Here is a 21,007-nt window from a genome sequence, read left to right on the forward strand (position 1 = left end):
GGATCTTGGATATGTTTAGAGAAACACTGGTAATGAGATTTATCTGTATCTCCTTTGGCACTTGTTACTAGGAGAAATTGAGGTCAAAACAGAGAAAACTATTTCAAGCTGTAGGTGGGAGGGATATATGTACACAGACACACACACATGAACAAACCTCCTTGCAAATTTGGAGGTGGGGGATGTAGAGATAGGAGTGGAAATTCAGTTCTGCTTACTGTAAAGCTATCTATGGCTCTGACCCACACAAACCAGCAAGAAGCAGCACTGCAGAGGAAAGGCGAGTTTGTTACTACTCCAGGTTGCAAAGGGCCTTTCTCTTTGCTCGAATGCCCTTGAAACAGAACAATTGGATGCTCTGAATAGAGCCGGCGGCAGCGCAGGGTGGAATCTGTGTCTGATCTACGCTGCCAGGCCCTGAAAGAGCCTGAAAATGCATATTTTTCAAGCCCAGCTGGATGCAACGGTATACACATTACAGCTATTGTCCTCGGCTCCAAAGAAACCCGACTGGGACTGGGCCCATCTATATATGTATATGTGTATGTAAAGAACACAGGTATCCACATTCTCAAGTTTATTTTTAGCCCCTAATAATTAAACCAGGAATCATTCAGGGTGAGGCCTAAAGCCTCTGTTATATTTAGCACCTGCATGTTGACAAGGATTAGCAATGGAGATAAAGCTCAGCTTCCAACATCACAAGGAGTTCCACAAGTGATTGTGACGCCATGGTTTTATGCAGGGGTTTCCTGAGACCTAAACATTATTTCAAGGTCTTCAACCAATGATCAATAAGTATATGGGATTGAGTTGGGGAAATAGAAGCTATCGGAGGGATATGAACTGAATGAAGGAACATAGGCTCTATATTATCTTTAAAATTCTCTGTGCTCCTCTCTCATTAGCAATAGTAATCTTAAGAGCAAAGTAGAGAAAACCATAAAAAGGTAACAGTAAACAGAAAAAATGACAAAAACAAATCAAAATCCTATTTAGTTCCAGTTTGATCTGCAATTCCTGCCAGTAAGGATAGAACGACAGTAAGACCACACAAATTTCAATCTCAATCCGCAACCCAGTACCAAATTCACTGTGACTAAATCTATGAAGCATTAACATATCTTAGTTATGCTGCTGCTTTATCTTTGGGACTTTCCAACCACTAAGTCTCGGTTTGGTGAAGAAATCCATGTTGACCCCACAAGACTTGTTTTTCCCCTTAAGATAGAGGAGATGTAGTAAGGAAAGAATTGTGCAAGTTCCTCTGCTTTGGAAATAAAACAAAACAAACACATTATGTCCCAAAGGAGAAACATAATTGAGTCATTATTGACATTAACAAGGTATAGAAAACCTCAAACTGACCTCCCCCTTTCACTTCATAGTTGAAAAGAAGCCACAAAAAGAGGAAGCATTCATTCTGGCCTATAAAAATAGAAGCTGACCAATACTAAAAGCCAAGGATTAAGGCCTCAACTGTTTCATGCTAACTGGCACAACCTGGGGATCGCAACTCGTGTGCCCAGTGTGGAATACATCTCACCACGTTAAAACAGTGGATGTGGCCCTTAATTAAACATGCCACAGTATCATAGGATGTCTACGTCCCACACAGCTGGAGAAATTATACTGTTTAGCTGGTATTTCACCACCTGACTTCCATCAAGAAGTAGCAGCCTGTAATGAAAGGACCACGGCATTGACATCTCCAGCCCATCCTCTGTTGGGATATCAGCCAGCATGACAATGACTTAAATCAAGAAACAGCTTCCTAAAATCCACAGAGATACTCTGTTTAAAACCGGTTTAAAAATTATGTGAATTTGAGGAAGTGCTTATTGGTGTGATATATAAAGGTTGCTTTGTTATAAGCATTGTGTGACACAGACGTGACATACTACTAGATTGTACTAGATACCATACTTGTTTTGTATTTTACCACAAGATGCAGAGTCAATCTTAGTAAATGGGGCTACAAAGTGGAGTCCACGACATGCTAGTGTGGAGAAGAGCAAACCACAGACCACTGACTACAATGCAACCTGAGCCCTGCCACATGCTCAATGGAGGACCTTCTCACGGTGCCATCAAAGGAAAAGGAAATCTAGTATAACTGCACATTCCTCTCCTCTTTGTGGAGACCCAGCCACCAAAGACCCACCGTACCTTGAAGATTAGCAAGGACAACAATCTGGTTGCTAAAAGGACCGCCACAGGGGAACATGTCTTACAATGCCTCCGTCTCAAAAGCCCAGAAGTATTAACTCAGTCGTGTTTTCTGGGGCAAGAGACGAAGGAAAACGGCCAGAATACATTTATGCCTTCGAGAGGGACGGTTCCCAAGGGAACTCCAGAATGAGATGTAATAGCCTGGTGAGTTTTGTGGGCACTGCAAGAAGGATTGCAATAATTCAACACAGAGAGCTCCTCTGCTCCTATTTTGCTGCTAAAATCCTGTAATGGCTGCTTCTTTATCTTTTATGACGGGCCCTCAATATCCGTTGGACCTAGATTCCCCCTGGATCCCAAAATCCATGGACCTTCAAATCCCATTATATACAATGGTATAGTAAAATGACAAAACCAAGGCTTGCTTTTGGGATATATATATATATATATATATATATATATATATACACACACACACACACACACACACACACACACACACACACACACACAAACACACAATATTTTCAAGGCAGATAAGGTTGAATCCATGGATACAGAATCTGTGGAGGGCTGACTCTACTATCCCTCTCATCATTATAACAGGGAACTAACAACTCCACTTCCAAATTTGAAGGGACACAGAAGGTAGCTAAAGCTTGAAAAGGTTACTGCGGGGCAAAGGAGTTCTGATTAGAGACCAGCCACATGTCTGGTTAGGGAGTTCTGGATGTTATAGTCCCCAAAAGTGACATTTCAATGTTCTGCTGTCAGCTAACACTAGAATACTAATAGTTTACCCTCTCTCACTGGTCAAGATAAGGATCAACTCTCCTCAACATAAGGTGTGTGTGTGTACACACCCACCCACCACACACAAACTCATATTTGCTTTCCGCAACACCCAAACTCCCTGCTAAACAGGAAGTAGGTTCTGTTTCAAGAGAAGGCTTTGATTTGCACTTGCAACCAGCGCATGTGGGCTTCACAAAGGCGTTCTGACATCTCTCAAAAGCATTTCATAAAGCCGTTGCTATAGCAACTGCTAGATTAAAAAAAACATTAAATTGAAAGTTCGGTTTTCTACAAAAAAAATAGAGAATCTAGCTGTCTCGCACACAAATCAAACGGGGGCCAATTTCACAAAGCAGAGCCACGAACTCAGCAGCACGTATAATGGGATTTGATTGGTAAATTTGAGCACCAGTCTCCATTTTGTAGACAGGAAGAGTGACTTGATGTCAAATGGCTTATAGAATCATAGAATCATAGAATCATAGAATAGTAGAGTTGGAAGAGACCTCAAGGGCCATCTAGTCCAACCCCCCGCTAAGAAGCAGGAAATCGCATTCAAAGCACCCCCGACAGATGGCCATCCAGCCTCTGCTTAAAAGCCTCCAAAGAAGGAGCCTCCACCACGGCCCCGGGGAGAGAGTTCCACTGCCGAACAGCCCTCACAGTGAGGAAGTTCTTCCTGATGTTCAGGTGGAATCTCCTTTCCTGTAGTTTGAAGCCATTGTTCCGTGTCCTAGTCTGCAGGGCAGCAGAAAATAAGCTTGCTCCCTCCTCCCTATGACTTCCCCTCACATATTTGTACATGGCTATCATGTCTCCTCTCAGCCTTCTCTTCTGCAGGCTAAACATGCCCAGCTCTTTAAGCCTCTCCTCATAGGGCTTGTTCTCCAGACCCTTAATCATTTTAGTTGCCCTCCTCTGGACGCTTTCCAGCTTGTCAGCATCTCCCTTCATCTGCGGTGCCCAAAACTGGACACAGTATTCCAGGTGTCGTCTGACCAAGGCAGAATAGAGGGGGAGCATGACTTCCCTGGATCTAGACGTTATTCCCCTATTGATGCAGGCCAAAATCCCATTGGCCTTTTTAGCCGCCACATCACATTGTAGGCTCATGTTCAACTTGTTGTCCACGAGGACTCCAAGATCCTTTTCGCACACACTGCTGTCAAGCCAGGCGTCCCCCATTCTGTATCTTTGATTTCCATTTTTTCTGCCGAAGTGAAGTATCTTGCATTTGTCCCTGTTGAACTTCATTTTGTTAGTTTCGGCCCATCTCTCTAGTCTGTCAAGATCGTTTTGAATTCTGAGATCGTTTTGAATTCTGGCCTCAAGATGAGGAAACATGGAAAATTCATCCATATTTCATTTCAATGGAAGATTCCTAGTATTTCCAAAGCATTCTGTACACGTTAGAAAGACGAATCCAAGCTCAAAACCCATTCCAGTCACGAAAAAAGCCTCAATTAGGTAGAACTTCTTTACCATAAGAGCTGTGGAACAGACTGTATTTGAGGGCAATAGGAAGCTTCTGAACAGAAGTTGGGTAGCCGTCTTTCAAGTACGCATTTTCTAATCTCTTCCTAATCTAGTGTTCTATGATGTTAATACCAAATCTTCTGTGTCATCACAAAGGTAAGAGCTTCACATACACTTGGCAAGGGGCTACAAAGGGACCAGGTTTGAGAGCAGGACTTGAGGATAAGTCACCACAACACACCGGGGCAAGGAGAAAGCCAAGGGAGATGGGGTTCCAGACAGACTGGGAGGAATGGTTATGGGGGGCCACCTTAAACCGATGAGCAGAAACAGCAGAAGGTGTAAAAGCCGCCTGGTGAAGGCTCCGCTTTGGGAAGAACCTGTAGGTCTTGCCACCAGTGGGCCTGGATCCAAAGGAACCTGTGGGAAAAGATTGGGGTACGGGTCTGGAAGTAGAGAGGAAGAGTTTGGGAAGGGGAAGAATCAGAGAAGAGTTCATCTGTGCAATGTGGTCAGATTAGTGTTCGAGGAAAAGATGCACCTGCTCAGAAACGCCCATATTAGCTCACTCGACAAACCATTCTCAATGTTCATGAAAATGAAGCATTAACAAATCCAGATCATTCACAGACTGGCTACTGTACATCCTGCCCAAAGACACACTCTGTATGCGCTTTTCGCGGTGGCTCTTGTGACCTCCCAGCCTCTGTGTACACTTGTTTGTTTTTAAATTTGCCCACAAACAACCTCACAGCTTCCAATGACACTCATGCCCACTCGCTAGGCATTTGTGACAAGGAAAAATGGCAGAGGCGAATGGCATTATGATAACTGTCATGAGCAAATACAAAGGTCAAGCAGAGCTAGTTATAGATAGAGAGGGAAAGAGAGATAAATCTGTGCACACACAAAATCTGGAAAACAGACGTTAGATCACACTGAAGAAACAATGGGGTAATAAGTTTTGATGAGCAGCCAGTTAAAATCTGTATTGCAGGGAGCACGCATTACTCTGCAGAAGAACCAGAATGCTGCCTCAAAGGGACCCACAACTTTGATCATTAATGCAAATTAAGCTATTTTGCATGATTGGCCCTGCCCTTGTTTGTCAAAGGGGCATTGAAGGGTAATTCCTGGAGGGTTGCCTAAAGTTGCCATGCTAATCTCCGAGATACTTGTAAATCTTCCAAAATTACATTTTCAGCCATAAGACCTAGAGCTTTGCCTTTCTTTTAAAAAAATTATGATTCCCAAAAAATTGATTGCCCCAATTCACATCCAAGCCCCCATTTCGCACTTTTCCCAAACTCTGCAAAATGACAGCTCATCAGCAGGCCTGCAATTTAAAGCAATTTCATTTCACCTCATAATGGTGCTGAACCATTCGTGGAAAAGGGGCCGCACGTCACGATTTCCCAGCTCCAAAGAAAATGAAATGATTTTCAAACACACACTAACATGCCTACTGAGTGAGGAGAGAAAGAGAAGAGAGACGTTCCCAAAATGCACTCAGCAGTCTGACTCAGCTCCACCATCAGGCACTTGGAACGACAAAGGACAAACAATTTCATCATTTTTCTGTGTAGTCACAGGATGCGGTGCAAGAGGATCTTTTGAGGAAGGCAGCACTGGCATTAAGCCACAGAACAACACCAAGGAAGAGGGTCAGATTGACAAACTCTGGGGTATTGCCTACGCCTTGAGGAGGCTTTGTCCTCTGTGCCAGAAGGCCCACCAGATGTTGCCAGGCTGTGAATCCCATGATCTCTTACCACTATCTATGTTGGATAGTAACAATGGGACGTGCATACCAAGATCTGGACACCCACACCCTGCTAGATTTGCCCCCCTCTCTCCTTTCCTTTGGCAACCCATCCTGGAAATACCTGCTGTCAACAGGAATAAAGTGTCCCAATATCTAGCTCTTTGTTCCTAGTGGTGCTCTTTTCAAGTCCCAGCCAGATGAAACACATCACTCTGGGTTGCAAAAGACAATGGCTTCTGTAATATGTTTCACAACAGTTAACATGAGAGAAAACACAGTTTAGGACACATTTCATTGCTAACCCATTTTGAAACAGGTTTCATTGCAATTTTGGATTTGAAAGCCCAATTTTAGAACAGATCTTGCACCTAAAGGAGTCTCCTTATGCCCTGGCTATCTCTCATCCCTCTTCTTTTCCATGCAGAAACAGGTTTTCATAGAAGAAAATTGCCATGACTGCAGCCCTGAACACATCTGGTATGATAGATGCTGTATTATGGTAATAGTAACAGCTCCGCAAACTGCATCCACCGAGACTTGCTCACTGACAGCACACAATGCGCATGGGTGAGTGTGTGCGAAGTTTGATCAAAGCCACATCTCCAGAGAAAGCAGAACAGCCAGTCAGAGCCTTCAAGCAAAGGCACCCCAACCTCCATTTTTCCGACATCAGATCCAACCATGTTACACAGAGCTTTATTAATGTTTTGTTATTGTATCTGAAATTTAATTCCATTACTGTCGCCTACGTGCTTGTTTAGACCTAAAGCAAGCTCCTTGACTGCCATTCCGATTCTAAAAAAAATGTTTCCTGCCTTGCCAGCCCATGGTGACTGCTGAAGTACCGGGAGTACCTGATATAACAGCTACAAAAATTCAGGTGGGTTCAAGTCAGAAAGAGCCTTCCCCATGCAAAATTGAAATGCTCTCCCAAACATGCACTACTTTTTTCCATGTTTTAAAATGCCATACATTCCACAACAGCAGAACTGATTTTCCCTTGATCAGTCTACTAGAGGAACACAGCAAAAGGTCAGGCATCTGACTCCAAGTTTCACAGCATTTGTGAGAGTTGCTGACTCAAACTAAAAAAAAACTGGAAATTATGGCTCTCAAAGACAGTGCTCCAGTGCAGATGTGCTTAAGGGTCGCTTTTCACCGCCTTTACAGACTGCCGGGGTTAAGGGTTGTGTCTGCATCCAATTTTAACTTGATGGAGATGAGGAACTCATGGACATAAGAAACCTATTAACCTGTGCTTTGCAATGTTAACACCCTGCAATGATCACACACCTTTGTAAACCATGTTGGGAGTGTTGTTAACCCATCTGTAGGCCTAGACCTTCAGAAACCAAGGCCGAGCAGACTTTGCCCTGATGGGTAAACAACAGCTAGGAAGAACCTAAGTTGTATTTGCACAGCCTCATGGAAACGGAACTAAAGGTTTTATGTGCTCAGCTGGATACTTAGCTAAAACTGACTTCCCGTCTTGTTGTCCCTTCAAGTTCTTTCTGAAATATGTCAACTCTATCACTGGAGGCTAAAGTATGTGACTCATTTAAGGCTGCCCAATGGGTTTCTTTGGCTGAGCAGCAGATCGAATTCTGGACTCCAGAGCCATAGTCAAACACTTAGAACCACTATACCATGCTGGCTTTCAACCCCAAAATAATATCTAGCAGAGGCAGAAGCAGTCTTTCCAGCAATTTTCACTAAACCTAGAGAACCTTCAGAGAGCATTTCAGAACATAAATGTGGCAGGAAATAGAGCAGCAAATTTGTAGCAATACAAAGACCAGAAAATTTAATTCAACACAAGAACCTGTGGGCAATAGTCATAAAATGCAACTGTAAGGTCTACACATGGGATGGAAATGTAAAAGAAATATACAGAATGTATTTACTATACTTTTTCAAAGAATGTTAGATGACTCCAGCCAGGGCTATGGAGTTGGGAGTTTGTCGAAATGTGCCAACTCCAGCATCAAAAGAAAAAGCTTATTGTAAAAGGAGGTATTCGGGCTTGCTGTGGGACCTCCCCCTGAAAGTGTTCCTCTACTTCAAGCTATTGTGAGCTGTGTCCCTCCTCCCTAAGGCCTCACCTCTTTGTCTGTTACAGGAGGCCTGAACTAATAAATCCCAAGGTATCTATGAGGTCTCTATCTCAAAGGTATTTAAATCTTCTGCCTGAAAGTGCCTCCTTGCAAGAAGAAAAATCAAATTAAAATATGAACCCCAAATGCAACCAGGAGTTCCAGAGGGAATCTGAGGTCACATGCCTCCCAAAAGAAGTATTGTGTCCCATTTGACCTCGTCATCACTCAGTTAAAAGAAAAGCAAACAAACCTATGGACAGTACACATTTCAGAACAGCCCCGCCTCCATAGCTAAAAGCCGAACCAAGACATTAGGAATCAGATCTGAACTTATTGTCACATCAAGCTGTGCATCACACACGACCCAAATCTTCCTCCTTCCCTTCAGTCTTTTTTACTCCTTTCTTTCTCCTCTGCTTTTTAAATGTTCTGTAAATCTGTGTACCTTCTGCTGGGTTGCTTTTTGGTGGCTTGGGCTTTACGTGCAGATTGTCATTTATTTTTCATTTTAATGGCATACTTCAGTTTCAGATTAATTATACCACGAAGAAAGCTTATTGCTTTAAAGGGCACTCGGATGACAGGAGTGGGTCATTAAAAAGAGACTTTAGCCTCAAAAAACACAATGATCAGTCTCGATTTCTCAGAAAATTGTCATAAAACGTCACTCGGTACCTAGTCCTGGGGAGGCTGGTGCAAGCTGCGGGAAGTCAAGAGCTAGAAGCACACAGGAAATGCAAGCGGATTGAAGAACAGAAAGTGGGGAGGTCTTTCAACAGAAAAAGAAGCTACCACTGATGCATGATAAACCAGAAAGAAACAGCCAAGGAGCTTTCAGTAATTATTTTCTTGTGAAAAGGTGAGCTATTAAGTACAGGGCTGGGCAAAATAAGACCCTCCAGATAGTTTTTGGATGGTGGCTTCCATCATCTCACTGCTGGCTAGGATGATGACAATTGCAATGCAATGCAATTCACAACTTAGTGAAAATGCAGGTACAGGTTCTGCAGCTATCGGGGTCTCCTTGTATTACAGAAGGAGGAACTGGCAAAACCCATCTCTGGGGATTCTTTGTAAAAGAAAACCCTATGGAATTCATAGGGTTGCCATAAGTCAACAGATAATCTGAAGGCAACACCTGAGGTTTTCCCCAGCTCCTTCCTCTGAAATATAGCCTACAACATATGGTATCTGCTGGCAGTCTCCATTCAAATACTAAAGAAGATTGATCCTGCTCAGCTTCCAAACTTAAACAGGATCTGGTGCCTGTAGACATTCATGACAACATACTTGCAAAATTGCTTGAACTTACACAATAAAGGTACTTCCTGCAAGACATCCTGCATTGTTTATTGGTACACATGAAAGGTTGAGAAATGGTGGAGAATGTGTGGCCATCAGGCCATGTGTGGCAACTCTGAAGACCCCTACCAGGTTTCCAAAGGCCTCCAGCCCACCAAAACATTAAAAATACAAGCTCTGGGGGCATTTTTCAGCTGAAAGCTGCCTGCGGAAGCCCACAGACCATGCAAAAACACAAACTGACCTACACTGAGACACCCCCTCCCCAAAGGTTGTCTACTTCTGCCAGAGGCCTTCTCAAAATGGTGACACGAAGTGACATGGCATGTCTTTTGATGACCATTTTGGAAGAACTCCTGACCAACACAGAAGTGATTGGGAGCAATGTTAGGGGGATTGTGGACCAAATATGGGTTGGTAGGGTGAAAATTGGCCCTTGTCCCCAGGCAATTGCTCACCTACTGGTTTACAGTAAACATTAAAAAGTTCTCCCACAGCAAGTCAGAACAACTGACCTTCTCCTTCAATACTTCTGGAGTCAATGCTATTCAAAATAGTCTATGGATCAGTACAATTCCAAGGTCTCTAAACTGTTTTCAGAAAAGACAGATAAGACTAAAATTAAAAATCACAACATGACACCACTTCTGGCACCTTGGATAGATGGGAAATGCCAGTCTGCCATATCTGATAGCTTGAGATATACTGTTCTACATTGAACAGCAATAGTTCTTTAAGATTAAAGAAGATCCTTTCTTGGCTCTCTCTGGAGATGTAGGGACTATATAACTAAGATGCTGTCAGCCCTTTTATTTTCCCCATTTTAAAAGTGGAGGGAAGGCTCTGCAAACACAAAAAGCAAGATGAAGTGGAAGACGTGGTTCTTTTGTTCCCTTGCAGGCACAAAATAGCAACACAGCAAGGGCAGGGAGGGGTGTAGAAGGGAATGCATATTCTGTGGTCTTATCTCAAGAATGCAGCTAGATAGAGGATGCGAGACCAACTCTGATCAGCTAGAGCACTGAAAAAGTACAGAGCAGAGGTAATTAAAGGGAAATCATTGGCGTGTACAAGGACATGAGACATGCTCAAAGAGAGTTCTTTTTTCCCAACTTCCTGCAGTTTTATATGGAGGCCGCTATTTGAATATCACCACCAAACGATCAACCCCATAGGAACACAGAGCTCAGATCTTGGGCCTACGAGTTCTTCCCTCTCAGGGGAACGATAAAAGGATAAAAGAAGCCAATCCTAAATCCTAAAAGAAGGCAACTAACGATGTAGATACTGAACAGTCACTGAGGAATTTCTGATATTCCTGAAACCACTCCAGATGTCCAAAGCATGCGGATCCTTCTTCAGTTGAAACGTACCTTGTTCAAAATGACACACTGCAAGCAACATTAAAACAAGACTATGGTTTTAATGAGATTTTCATTATACTTTTCAAGGTGTTAACACTGCCTGAATATTATATGTTGGAATGTGCTCCTAGTTTTACAAGGTCCTTAACTGCAACCTATATTTTTGTTTCTCTTTTCATCTTGGCAACCTTATATTTATGAAAACAGAAAGGTCCCTGCCTTTGGGAGAAGTGACCTAAGAAGCATCCAGAGCACCAATCCCAAGCAGGAAGCAGGTGTGTATTGCTTGCAAAGCAAACAAAGGCAGATAACTCAGGCAAATAAGCCAAAATATGATACATAAAAGGGAGAAATGTTCTATTTTCGAGTGGAGAAAAACATCATCTCAACCCAAGTCAAGGAAATTAAGTAGATCATGAGGAAAATCTTGGTCTTCCAAAAACAATTTGGGAAATAATATTTTGAGTCAGTATCCCTAAGAATTCTTTCTAAAGACCTTGGAAACCACAGGCATTCTGAAAGGAATGAAAAGGCTGGGGTTGCTTCATCAATGCTTTGTCTCTGAATCATCTAGATAAGATCTTAGACCTCAGCAATTATGAGAACTGGGAATATTTTGGCATTTACAAACAGGAAGTTGGGACATTTAAGAGATATCAAGGAAGAGCATGGAGCTAGACATATTGCTCATTACTGAAATGTCTTTTTGGTGAGTGATACATACACAGACAAGATCTTCACCCTGCCCTTCTGACATGCTTTGCCGTATGAACTGGATTTATCAACAGGCCAGAAAGATTAATTCTTGACCTCTTGCCTCTAGCGAAAGGACCGATAATAGTCATCGCTGTCAGTTTGCCCAGTTGATGCCATTATGTAACAAACTGCATACAGCACCCCCAAACGATGGATGTGTTGCCCCAATCCCTCCCAAAAGAAAATCAACAAGACAGAGACCTTCCTTCCTTCCTTCTTCCATCACCCACATTTTATTTCAGGATGGGCAAACCCTATTTGCCACCTGTTTGCTTGCTCAGCCCTTGGCCGGAGTCAAAGGATGTTGAAAAACACACACAAAAGAGCAAGCAATTTGGACAAAGAGAACCCTCCGCGTGGGAAAAGGCTCACACAAAAATAATAAAACCAAGCTGAAATTCACAGCATTTGGGGCTGGATGCAACATGAAGGTTTCAACAAAGCCAAGGTTAACTGTGTGCACACATTTTATAGATTTATAGATAGATTTATAGATAGATAGATAGATGGTATTGTTATCATTATTTTGACAATAGCAAAGCTCTAATGACAAAGACACTAGAATTTTCCCAAAAAGCAACACAGCTTTATCGCCTCTATCTCCTCTTCCCCAATTTATTCTCTCCTGCAAGAGGACCCAGCCCAAAATACTGACCCTCCCAACAGCAAAAGATGAAATATGTTACCTTTGGCCTGACAGTCGGCACAGTATTTGTTCTCCTCTTCAAGCAGCAGATTAGCCAGGACCGCCTGGTACCTGTCCACGTCCCGCACCGACTTGCCTGTCATTGCAGCAGATGCAGAGAGGGCTCTGTGTGCGCTCCCTCTTCCTGTGTGTAGCTGGCAAAAGGGAGAAGGAGACTTTCCCTTCCTCAGTTCAGGAAAAGAGGCCCCTCTGGTTTCTAAATCAAACTCCAGACCCTCAGGTTTTGCTGGCAGCCCTCTGCAGAACCAAAGCTCTGCTCCAAAGAAAGAATTTGTGTTCTCAAGGGGACTCTCTTTTTGTTCCCTTTGCCCCAGCTATTGCCACACAGTTGTCAACACCTCCTCTGACCTCATGCCCCCCAAAACCCAACATGCCACTAAGGGTTGCTCGTGGAAGCCTCTCCCAAATTGCAGCACGAAAGGGACTCCCTCAAAATTGATGGCATCGCCTATTCAGTACTGATCCTCCACTAAAAGCGAAACCGATGCTCCGAGGGGACAATATCTTTTCAATTTTCTTTCAGACACCCCCAAAATTGCTGCACGAAAGAGATGTTCCCAAAACCGAAGGCATCACTGAGTTCAGAAGGTATTCTCAGCACCAAACAAAAGCAAAACACGCCAAAGTGCCAACAGCATTTCACTTCACAGCACTTCAGGCAGTAAAAAAACAAAAAACAAAATGTGAGGTCCTTCAAACACAGCTGACCTTCCTGAATCCACAAACCTAACTGAAGGAAGAGAAGTCACTTTCCTCAAAATCCACCCAGGATGTTCCACAAGACCTGAGTTCCGAATGTATCTTCCACACCAAACAAACACAAAGCTCCAAGGGACTGATATCCTTTCAATTCACAGCACTTAAAGGACCTAAAAAGGCAAAATAATCCAAAACGTGAGGTCCTTCAAACACAGGTGACCTTCCTGAACCCACAAACTTAACTAAAGGGAGGAGGAGAAGTCACCTTCCTCAAAATCCGCCCAGGATGTTCCACAAGATCTGAGTTCAGAGTGTATCTTCCACACCAAACAAACAAAAAGCTCCAAGAGGCCAATATCCTTTCAATTCACAGCACTTAAAGCACCCAAAAGGGCAAAAATAATCCAAAACGTGAAGTCCTTCAAACACAGGTGACCTTCCTGAACCCACGAACTTAACTAAAGGGAGGAAGAGATGTCACAATCCTCAAAATCCGCCCAGGATGTTCCACAAGACCTGAGTCCAGAATATATCCTCCACACCAAACACAAAGCTCCAAGGGGCCAATATCCTTTCAATTCACAGCACTTAAAGCATCCAAAATGGAGGGGAAAACCCAAAACCTGAGGTGCGCAAACACAGGTGACCTTCCTGAATCCACAAAACTAACTCAAAATCCGCCCAGGATGTTCCACAAGACCTGAATTCAGAATATATCCTCCACACCAAACACAAAGCTCCAAGGGGCCAATATCCTTCAATTCACAGCACTTAAAGCATCCAAAATGGAGGGGAAAACCCAAAACCTGAGGTGCGGCAAACACAGGTGACCTTCCTGAATCCACAAAACTAACTCAAAATCCACCCAGGATGTTCCACCCTCAAAATAAGAGGTCCCTCTTGACTAAAGCCCCCCAAAACCAACCAATAGAGACTGAGGTGCTTTCTGAGGCCCCCAACAAAAGCACAGAAATAACAGGAGGAATTCAAGAGTATTCTGCCACATCCAGCTCTTTCTATTCTCCTCAGGGATAAGAGTAGGCCTCAAAGGAAGGCTAAGGCATTGAGGCAATCTAATTTCCCCTCAAAATGGCCTCAAAGGACCCCCAAACTAATTAAATATTAACCCTAATTAACCAGAGTAGCCAAAATAAATTGCAACTTCATCCAAATCCATACTAAGCAGATAATGGACCCAAAGTAAACACAAATGGGCCTACATGGATCCAAAGTGACCCCCAAATTGAGCTCCTGGGTGTAAGTTTTCTTTTTTTTTCCCCCTCCCCTGGCCCTTCTTCTTTGTCTTCTTTCTCTTCTTCTTCCTCTTCTTCAGTTTTTAGGCCTCACAGAGTTGAAATAAAGAAAATAAAGCCCCCTTTCCCCCCTCCCTTTATGAGGGGCAGAAAGGAAGGAGCGCGTCGTCAAGGGAGGCAGGAAATGGAGGCAAAGGAGGAGCGCGGAAAGCGCATGCGCACCTCTTCGCCACGCCCCCAAGGGAGGCGGTTGGGAAAGAAGATAGGCAGGGCTGCTGGTTAAAGCCACGCCCCTTTCGCCCTCCAGCGTTCTGCTCCTTCGCCTTCTTTGTCGCTGATTGGAGGACGGCTCCGGAGGCGGGGCCGCGCCTAGAGCCAATCAGAAGGGAGCAAAGAAGTCGAGGAGGAGGATCTATGAATGAATGAATGAGTGGGGGAATGAATGAGTGGGGATGAATGAAAGAAAAGAGGGGGGGATCAGTGACGTCATGGGGAGCGAACTGCATCAAATGAACATCATCAGGGAAGATGACGCCAGAATGACGGTTCTATATATTTTGGATGCAGTGTTTATAGTTTTTTTTAATTATAAAAAGGGACATATAATATAGTAATACATATATATATATTACTATATTATATAATATTATATAACATAATATTATAAATGAATAAAAGGGATATATACTATAGTAATACATATATATATAACTGTATTATATAACATATATTATAAATGATAAAAAGGGATATATACTATAGTAATACATATATATATTACTATATTATATAATATATAACATACAATATTATAAATGATTAAAAGGGATATATAATATAGTCATACATATATATATATTACTATATTACTATATTATATAATATTATATAACATATAATATTATAAATGATAAAAGGGACATATAATATAGTCATACATATATATTACTATATTATATAATATTATATAAAATATGATATTATAAATGATTAAAAGGGACATATAATATAGTCATACATATATATATTACTATAATATTATATAACATATAATATAAATAATAAAAAGAAATATATAATATAGTAATACATATATATATTACTATAATATTATATAACATATAATATAAAATGATAAAAGGGACCTATAATATAGTAATATTATATATACAGTAGAGTCTCACTTATCCAACATAAACGGGCCGGCAGAATGTTGAATAAGCGAATATGTTGGATAATAAGGAGGGATTAAGGAAAAGCCTATTAAACATCAAATTAGATTATGATTTTACAAATTAAGCACCAAAACATCATGTTATACAACAAATTTGACAGAAAAAGTAGTTCAATATGTAGTAATGCTATGTAGAAATTACTGTATTTACGAATTTAGCACCAAAATATCACGATGTATTGAAAACATTGACTGTAAAAATGCGTTAGATAATCCAGAATGTTGGATAAGTGAGTGTTGGATAAGTGAGACTCTACTGTATATATAACTATATTATATAATATGATATAATATATAATATTATAAATTATAAAAATGGATATATAATATGGTAATATCATATATATATATATATATATATATATATATATATATATATAAAACTATATTATATTATATATTATATAATATTATAATATGTAATAATAATAATAGGAAACCTACTCTGCTAACCGGAGCCAGCATGGTGTCCTGAGTTGGTTTAAACAGATTATTTTAAAGTAGATATAACTGATTTTAATGTTTAATGATTTTAATGTTTTAATATTTTTGTATACTTATAATTATTTCATGTCCCTTCGGGGTGAGAAGGGCGGAATATAAATGTTTTAAAGCGGCATCAAACTGCATTAATTCAAAGGAGCCACAGAGCAGGGCTGTTGTGGCCCAGGAGTCTTGGAGGGCCTTCATTCTTAAGGTTCTTCAGTCAAAAATGACAGCACATTTCATTCCCCTTTGAGGAAGAATCCAGTAAAAATAACTGGTTTTCTCAGGTGGAGAGGAGCAAGGAAGAATGTTGCTTTATATAGTGTTATTCATGGAAACAAGCTAAAGAAAAACATAAACGTATAAAACCAACGTTCACAGTATTTTTATTGTATATATGCTTACACTTCTTGGTTTTGTTTTAGGTGTCAACACATGACATTTGTGGCTGAAAGCATGTTGCAAACCACAGCATATACCAGGGGTCCCCAAACTTTTTAAGCAGAGGGCCGGTCCACAATCTTTCAGACTGTTGAGGGGCCGAATTATCATTTGAAAAAAAAATACAAACAAATTCCTATGCATACTGCACATGTCTTATTTGTAGTGCAAAACAACAACAATGAAAGAACAATACAGTACTTAAAAATGAAAACAATTTTAACCAACATAAACCTATTAGGATTTCAATTGAAAGTGTGGGCCTGCTACTGGCCAATGAGATAGTCAAGTTAATTAGGATTGTTGTTGCTGTTGTGTGCCTTCAAGTAATGCCAGACTTTGCCCGAGCCTAAGTCTAAAATTAACTATTTATTTACTGCATTTATTTACTACATTTATATCCCACCCTTCTCACCCCGAAGGGGACTCAGAGCAGCTGTATGTACATACAATATATTATATTATTAGCTTAGCACAATATTAGCATTATATATTACTATATTGAACTATACCACTATACTATTATATAATATGTAATATATAACATATAATTAATATTATTATATGGTATTACTATTAGTATTATATTGTATAACATAAGATTATTATCAATATTATATGTATATACAATATATTATATTATTAAAACTGATATAAAATATATTATAAAACTGAGGGCGGGGGCCAGGTAAATGACCTTGGAGGGCCACATCCGGCCCCCGGGCCTTAGTTTGGGGACCCCTGGCATATACAGTCAAAGGTCATGTGGCCAGCTTGATTACATGGAGTGCTGTTATCTTCCCGCCGGAGCAGTACCTATTGATCTACTTGCCTGTTTTTGAACTGCTAGGTTGACAGAAGCTGGGGCTAACAGTACATCAAATGACACAAGAGATAATAAAAATTACATTTAAATTAGAACCAGAAATGTATTTATTAGGGTTTTCTAACTCCACATTAAATAAAAGCCAAGATAGGATGTTCTTTTACATCAGTACTGCAGCCAGACTTGTACTGGCAAAAGTATGGAAAGGGAAAAAAGACTCCAACTACAGAAGAATGGATACTCAAAGTACTGGCTATTATACAAATGGATATCCTAACACAAAGGATAAGAGACAGGAAAAATAAAACAGACCGGACAAATTTTGCAGAATTCATGAGGAAAAGAAAACTGGACTTTGACATAGATCTGCCTTATATATAAAGATCATTTTAAAGAAGGAGGACTGAAATAAATAAACAGGAAAAAACAAGAAATCGAAGGATGAATCTCCAAAGCACAACACACACAAAGGTTTTTTTTTTTTTGGGGGGGGGGGGAGTTGTGTTTTTTGTGTTTATTTTTTTTCCTCCTTCTCTCTCTCTCTCCCCCCCATACCCTTGTTTTCTCTTAAATTTTCTAGATTTCTATTCTATCTATCTATCTATCTATCTATCTATCTATCTATCTATCTATCTATCTATCTATACGTTGTTCTCCAACAATTGATGTATTTATTTCACATAAATCAAATAAAAATATTAAATAAAAAAAGAAGTTGGGGCTAACAGCAGGTGCCCACCCTGCTCCCAGGATTCGAACCACCAACCTTTCAGTCAGCAAGTTCAATAGCTCAGTGGTTTAACCCACCACACCACCTTGAATTTGTATTCAGAACCAACCATCTTAACACATGTATTCCTGTGATCAACTATCACTGGAATAGAGGGAATTAAACCCAAACAAGTGTTCTTTAGGACCTCGGATAATAATGAAAAACAGTACTCATTTTGCTTCCTTGCTTGTCAATACCTTTCTAGTCCTCGGTGTATTTTTTGAGGACATGTTGGCCATTGCAAGTTTAAAGAGACTATTTGAGTTGGCTCTAAAACTCCCATTTATTTCTTGTAGAAGTTACTGCTTCCAGGGTTGTTGTATGTCTTTCGGGCTGTGTGGCCATGTTCCAGAAGTATTATCTCCTGACGTTTCGCCCACATCTATGGCAGGCATCCTCAGAGGTTATGAGGCATGGATAAACTAGACAAGGAAGGTAAATATATATCTGTGGAGAGTCCAGGGTGTGATAAGAGTCCTTTGTCAGTTGGAAGCCAGCGTTAATGTTTCAGTTAATCTCCCTAATTAGCATTGGAAAGGTTTGTCTCTTGCCTGGGGGGCATCCTTTGTTCAGAGTCATTAGCCGTCCTTGGAGCTCCTCTGCCCTCAGAGTGTTGCTTCCCATCTACACCACTCCAACAACTATCATGTCAAACTACACAGAGAAGCCATTGAAATCCACAAGCATGTGGACAACTTCAACAGAAAGGAGGAAACCATGAAAATGAACAAAATCTGGCTCCCAGTATTAAAAAAAACTCAAAAATCAGAACAGTAGATGAGAAGCAACACTCTGAGGGCAGAGGAGCCCCAAGGACGGCTAATGACTCTGAACAAAGGATGCCCCCCAGGCAAGAGACAAACCTTTCCAATGCTAATTAGGGAGATTATCAGGAGAGAATACTTCTGGAACATGGCCACACAGCCCGAAAGACATACAACAACCCTGTGATCCCGGCCATGAAAGCCTTCGACAACACATTACTGCTTCCTTCTTGCACTCCATCGCTGCCACCTAGCGTCCCAGTTGAACCGCTGAGTAATAACACTATGTAACACGATTTTTGTTCCTGAGTTATAAATGTCATTTTCTAATTGATTCTATTATAAACACACAGGGAAAGTTTATTCAATTGCAAACACTCTGTTTTTGCGGGACATCCTACAGCACATTTTGTTCTATTTTTTCAATGAATATCTCATCGAGTCTCATCACAAAACAGCATAACCAAACAAGCTGTGAATCCTATCAAGAATTTCTTGTTACTACCATTATTTCCATGTATAACAATCTATGGTACGTACATTTACCGATCATGCAAGCTCTGGCATTCTGTTCGGCAGGCATGCTTCCAAACAAAAACTTTGCTAGGTCTTACTTTCGGGGGAGGCCTTATATTTAGCAATTCAGCAAAACCTCTACTAGGTCTTATTTTCTGGGGATGCCTTATTTTCGGGGAAACAGCGTATGCATGCTTGCCCACAATGCCCTACCTCATGCACGGAGGAGGAGTTGTTTAAAGCTATAGACAATGCGATTGCTGCTGCCCGTTTTTGGTCCAAAACTATTTAGCTGTTTGTGATTCCTTTATTTTATCACTTTTAAACTTATTTATTATGCAATGTTTTTGACACAAAATAAATAAATCAGGGCACTAAAAGGCCAAGAAAAGCCCTCTTAGGTGGCCAGAAATGCCCCAAAGACACACAACAACAAAAGTCATGTATTGCTTTGAATGCATGTTGTTTTAATCTTAGGCAAGGTGCCACCTTGGGAGAAAGGCAGAAAATACAATACAATAAATACGGTAATTCCAGTGTGGAGAGGATTTTGCAACCCGGTGAGGCTTCCAGCGGCTGCTTTCACGTGCCACCACAGCTGGTTGAAGGGGACCAAATCCAGTTGCCAGTCGATCTGGTTCCTTTTTACCAGCCCTAGGGACACATATGCGTAGGCATCCGCTCCTTCCGTGACGCTTCCCATTCACCTCTTGCCAATAGGAAACTTTGTAGGACTTTGAAGTCGACGGTTCCAATCCCATCCCAACGATACATACTTCTTAACATTCCATAAATCTGGCCGACTCCATATGGGCATATGAAGAAGTATGTAGGCTCAAGAGGGAGGCAGGACAATGGGGCAAAATTCCTGGAGGGAAAAAAAAGAGACAAGGAAAAGCATTTAGTAAGGAATCTGCTGGAGAATGAAGTACAACTAATTAAGATTTTTAGTCTTGGCCACTTTACATCTCCTTTTTATTGCGTCAGAAGTGACTTGAGAACCTACTGCAAGTCGCTTCTGGTGTGAGAGAATTCGCTGTCTACAGAGATGTTGCCCAGGGGATGCCTGGGTGTGTTACCATCCTGCTGGGAGTCTTCTCTCGTGTCCTCGCAAGCTAGAGCTCACAGACGGGAGCTCACCCCATCTCGCGGATTTGAACCCAAACCTTTAGGTCAGCAACCTAACCTTCAGGTCAGCAGTCCAGCCGTCACAAGGGTTTAACCCATTGCACCACCGCGGCTCAATAGAAGCAAGATATAAATACATTAGAGTCTCACTTATCCAAGCTAAACGGGCCGGCAGAAGCTTGGATATTATTATTATTATTATTATTATTATTATTATTATTATTATTATTATTATTACAGTAGAGTCTCACTTATCCAAGCTAAATGGGCCGGCAGAAGCTTGGATAAGCGAATATCTTGGACAATAAGGAGGGATTAAGGAAAAGCCTATTAAACATCAAATTACGTTATGATTTTACAAATTAAGCACCAAAACATCATGTTTTACAACAAATTTGACAGAAAAAGCAGTTCAATACGCAGTAATGTTATGTTGTAATTACTGTATTTACTAAT

General features: G+C 41.1%; 1 protein-coding gene and 2 non-coding genes across 3 annotated transcripts in view; all 3 read right to left on the reverse strand.

Moving 5' to 3' along the window:
* The window catches only part of smap2 (small ArfGAP2), a 28,194-nt gene extending 13,602 nt beyond the window's left edge, over window positions 1–14,592 (reverse strand). Inside the window, exons 1-2 of the mRNA XM_008117899.3 lie at window positions 13,182–14,592; window positions 12,413–13,140 (exon numbers count right to left, since the gene is read on the reverse strand). Of these exons, the coding sequence (XP_008116106.1) occupies window positions 12,413–12,515 (103 nt within the window). The 5' untranslated portion in view covers window positions 12,516–13,140; window positions 13,182–14,592. The remainder of the gene's footprint in view (window positions 1–12,412; window positions 13,141–13,181) is intronic.
* A 5,419-nt stretch (window positions 14,593–20,011) lies between these two features.
* On the reverse strand, window positions 20,012–20,088 carry mir133a-3 (microRNA mir-133a-3). Its single transcript, NR_163043.1, has one exon. It is a non-coding gene; the product is annotated as a microRNA mir-133a-3 (primary transcript).
* Window positions 20,089–20,173: 85 nt separating this feature from the next.
* On the reverse strand, window positions 20,174–20,272 carry mir1b (microRNA mir-1b). Its single transcript, NR_129907.1, has one exon. It is a non-coding gene; the product is annotated as a microRNA mir-1b (primary transcript).
* Between the last annotated feature and the right edge of the window lie 735 nt (window positions 20,273–21,007).

This window comes from Anolis carolinensis, unplaced genomic scaffold, assembly GCF_035594765.1.
Source record: "Anolis carolinensis isolate JA03-04 unplaced genomic scaffold, rAnoCar3.1.pri scaffold_10, whole genome shotgun sequence".
NCBI classification, from domain to species: domain Eukaryota; kingdom Metazoa; phylum Chordata; class Lepidosauria; order Squamata; family Dactyloidae; genus Anolis; species Anolis carolinensis.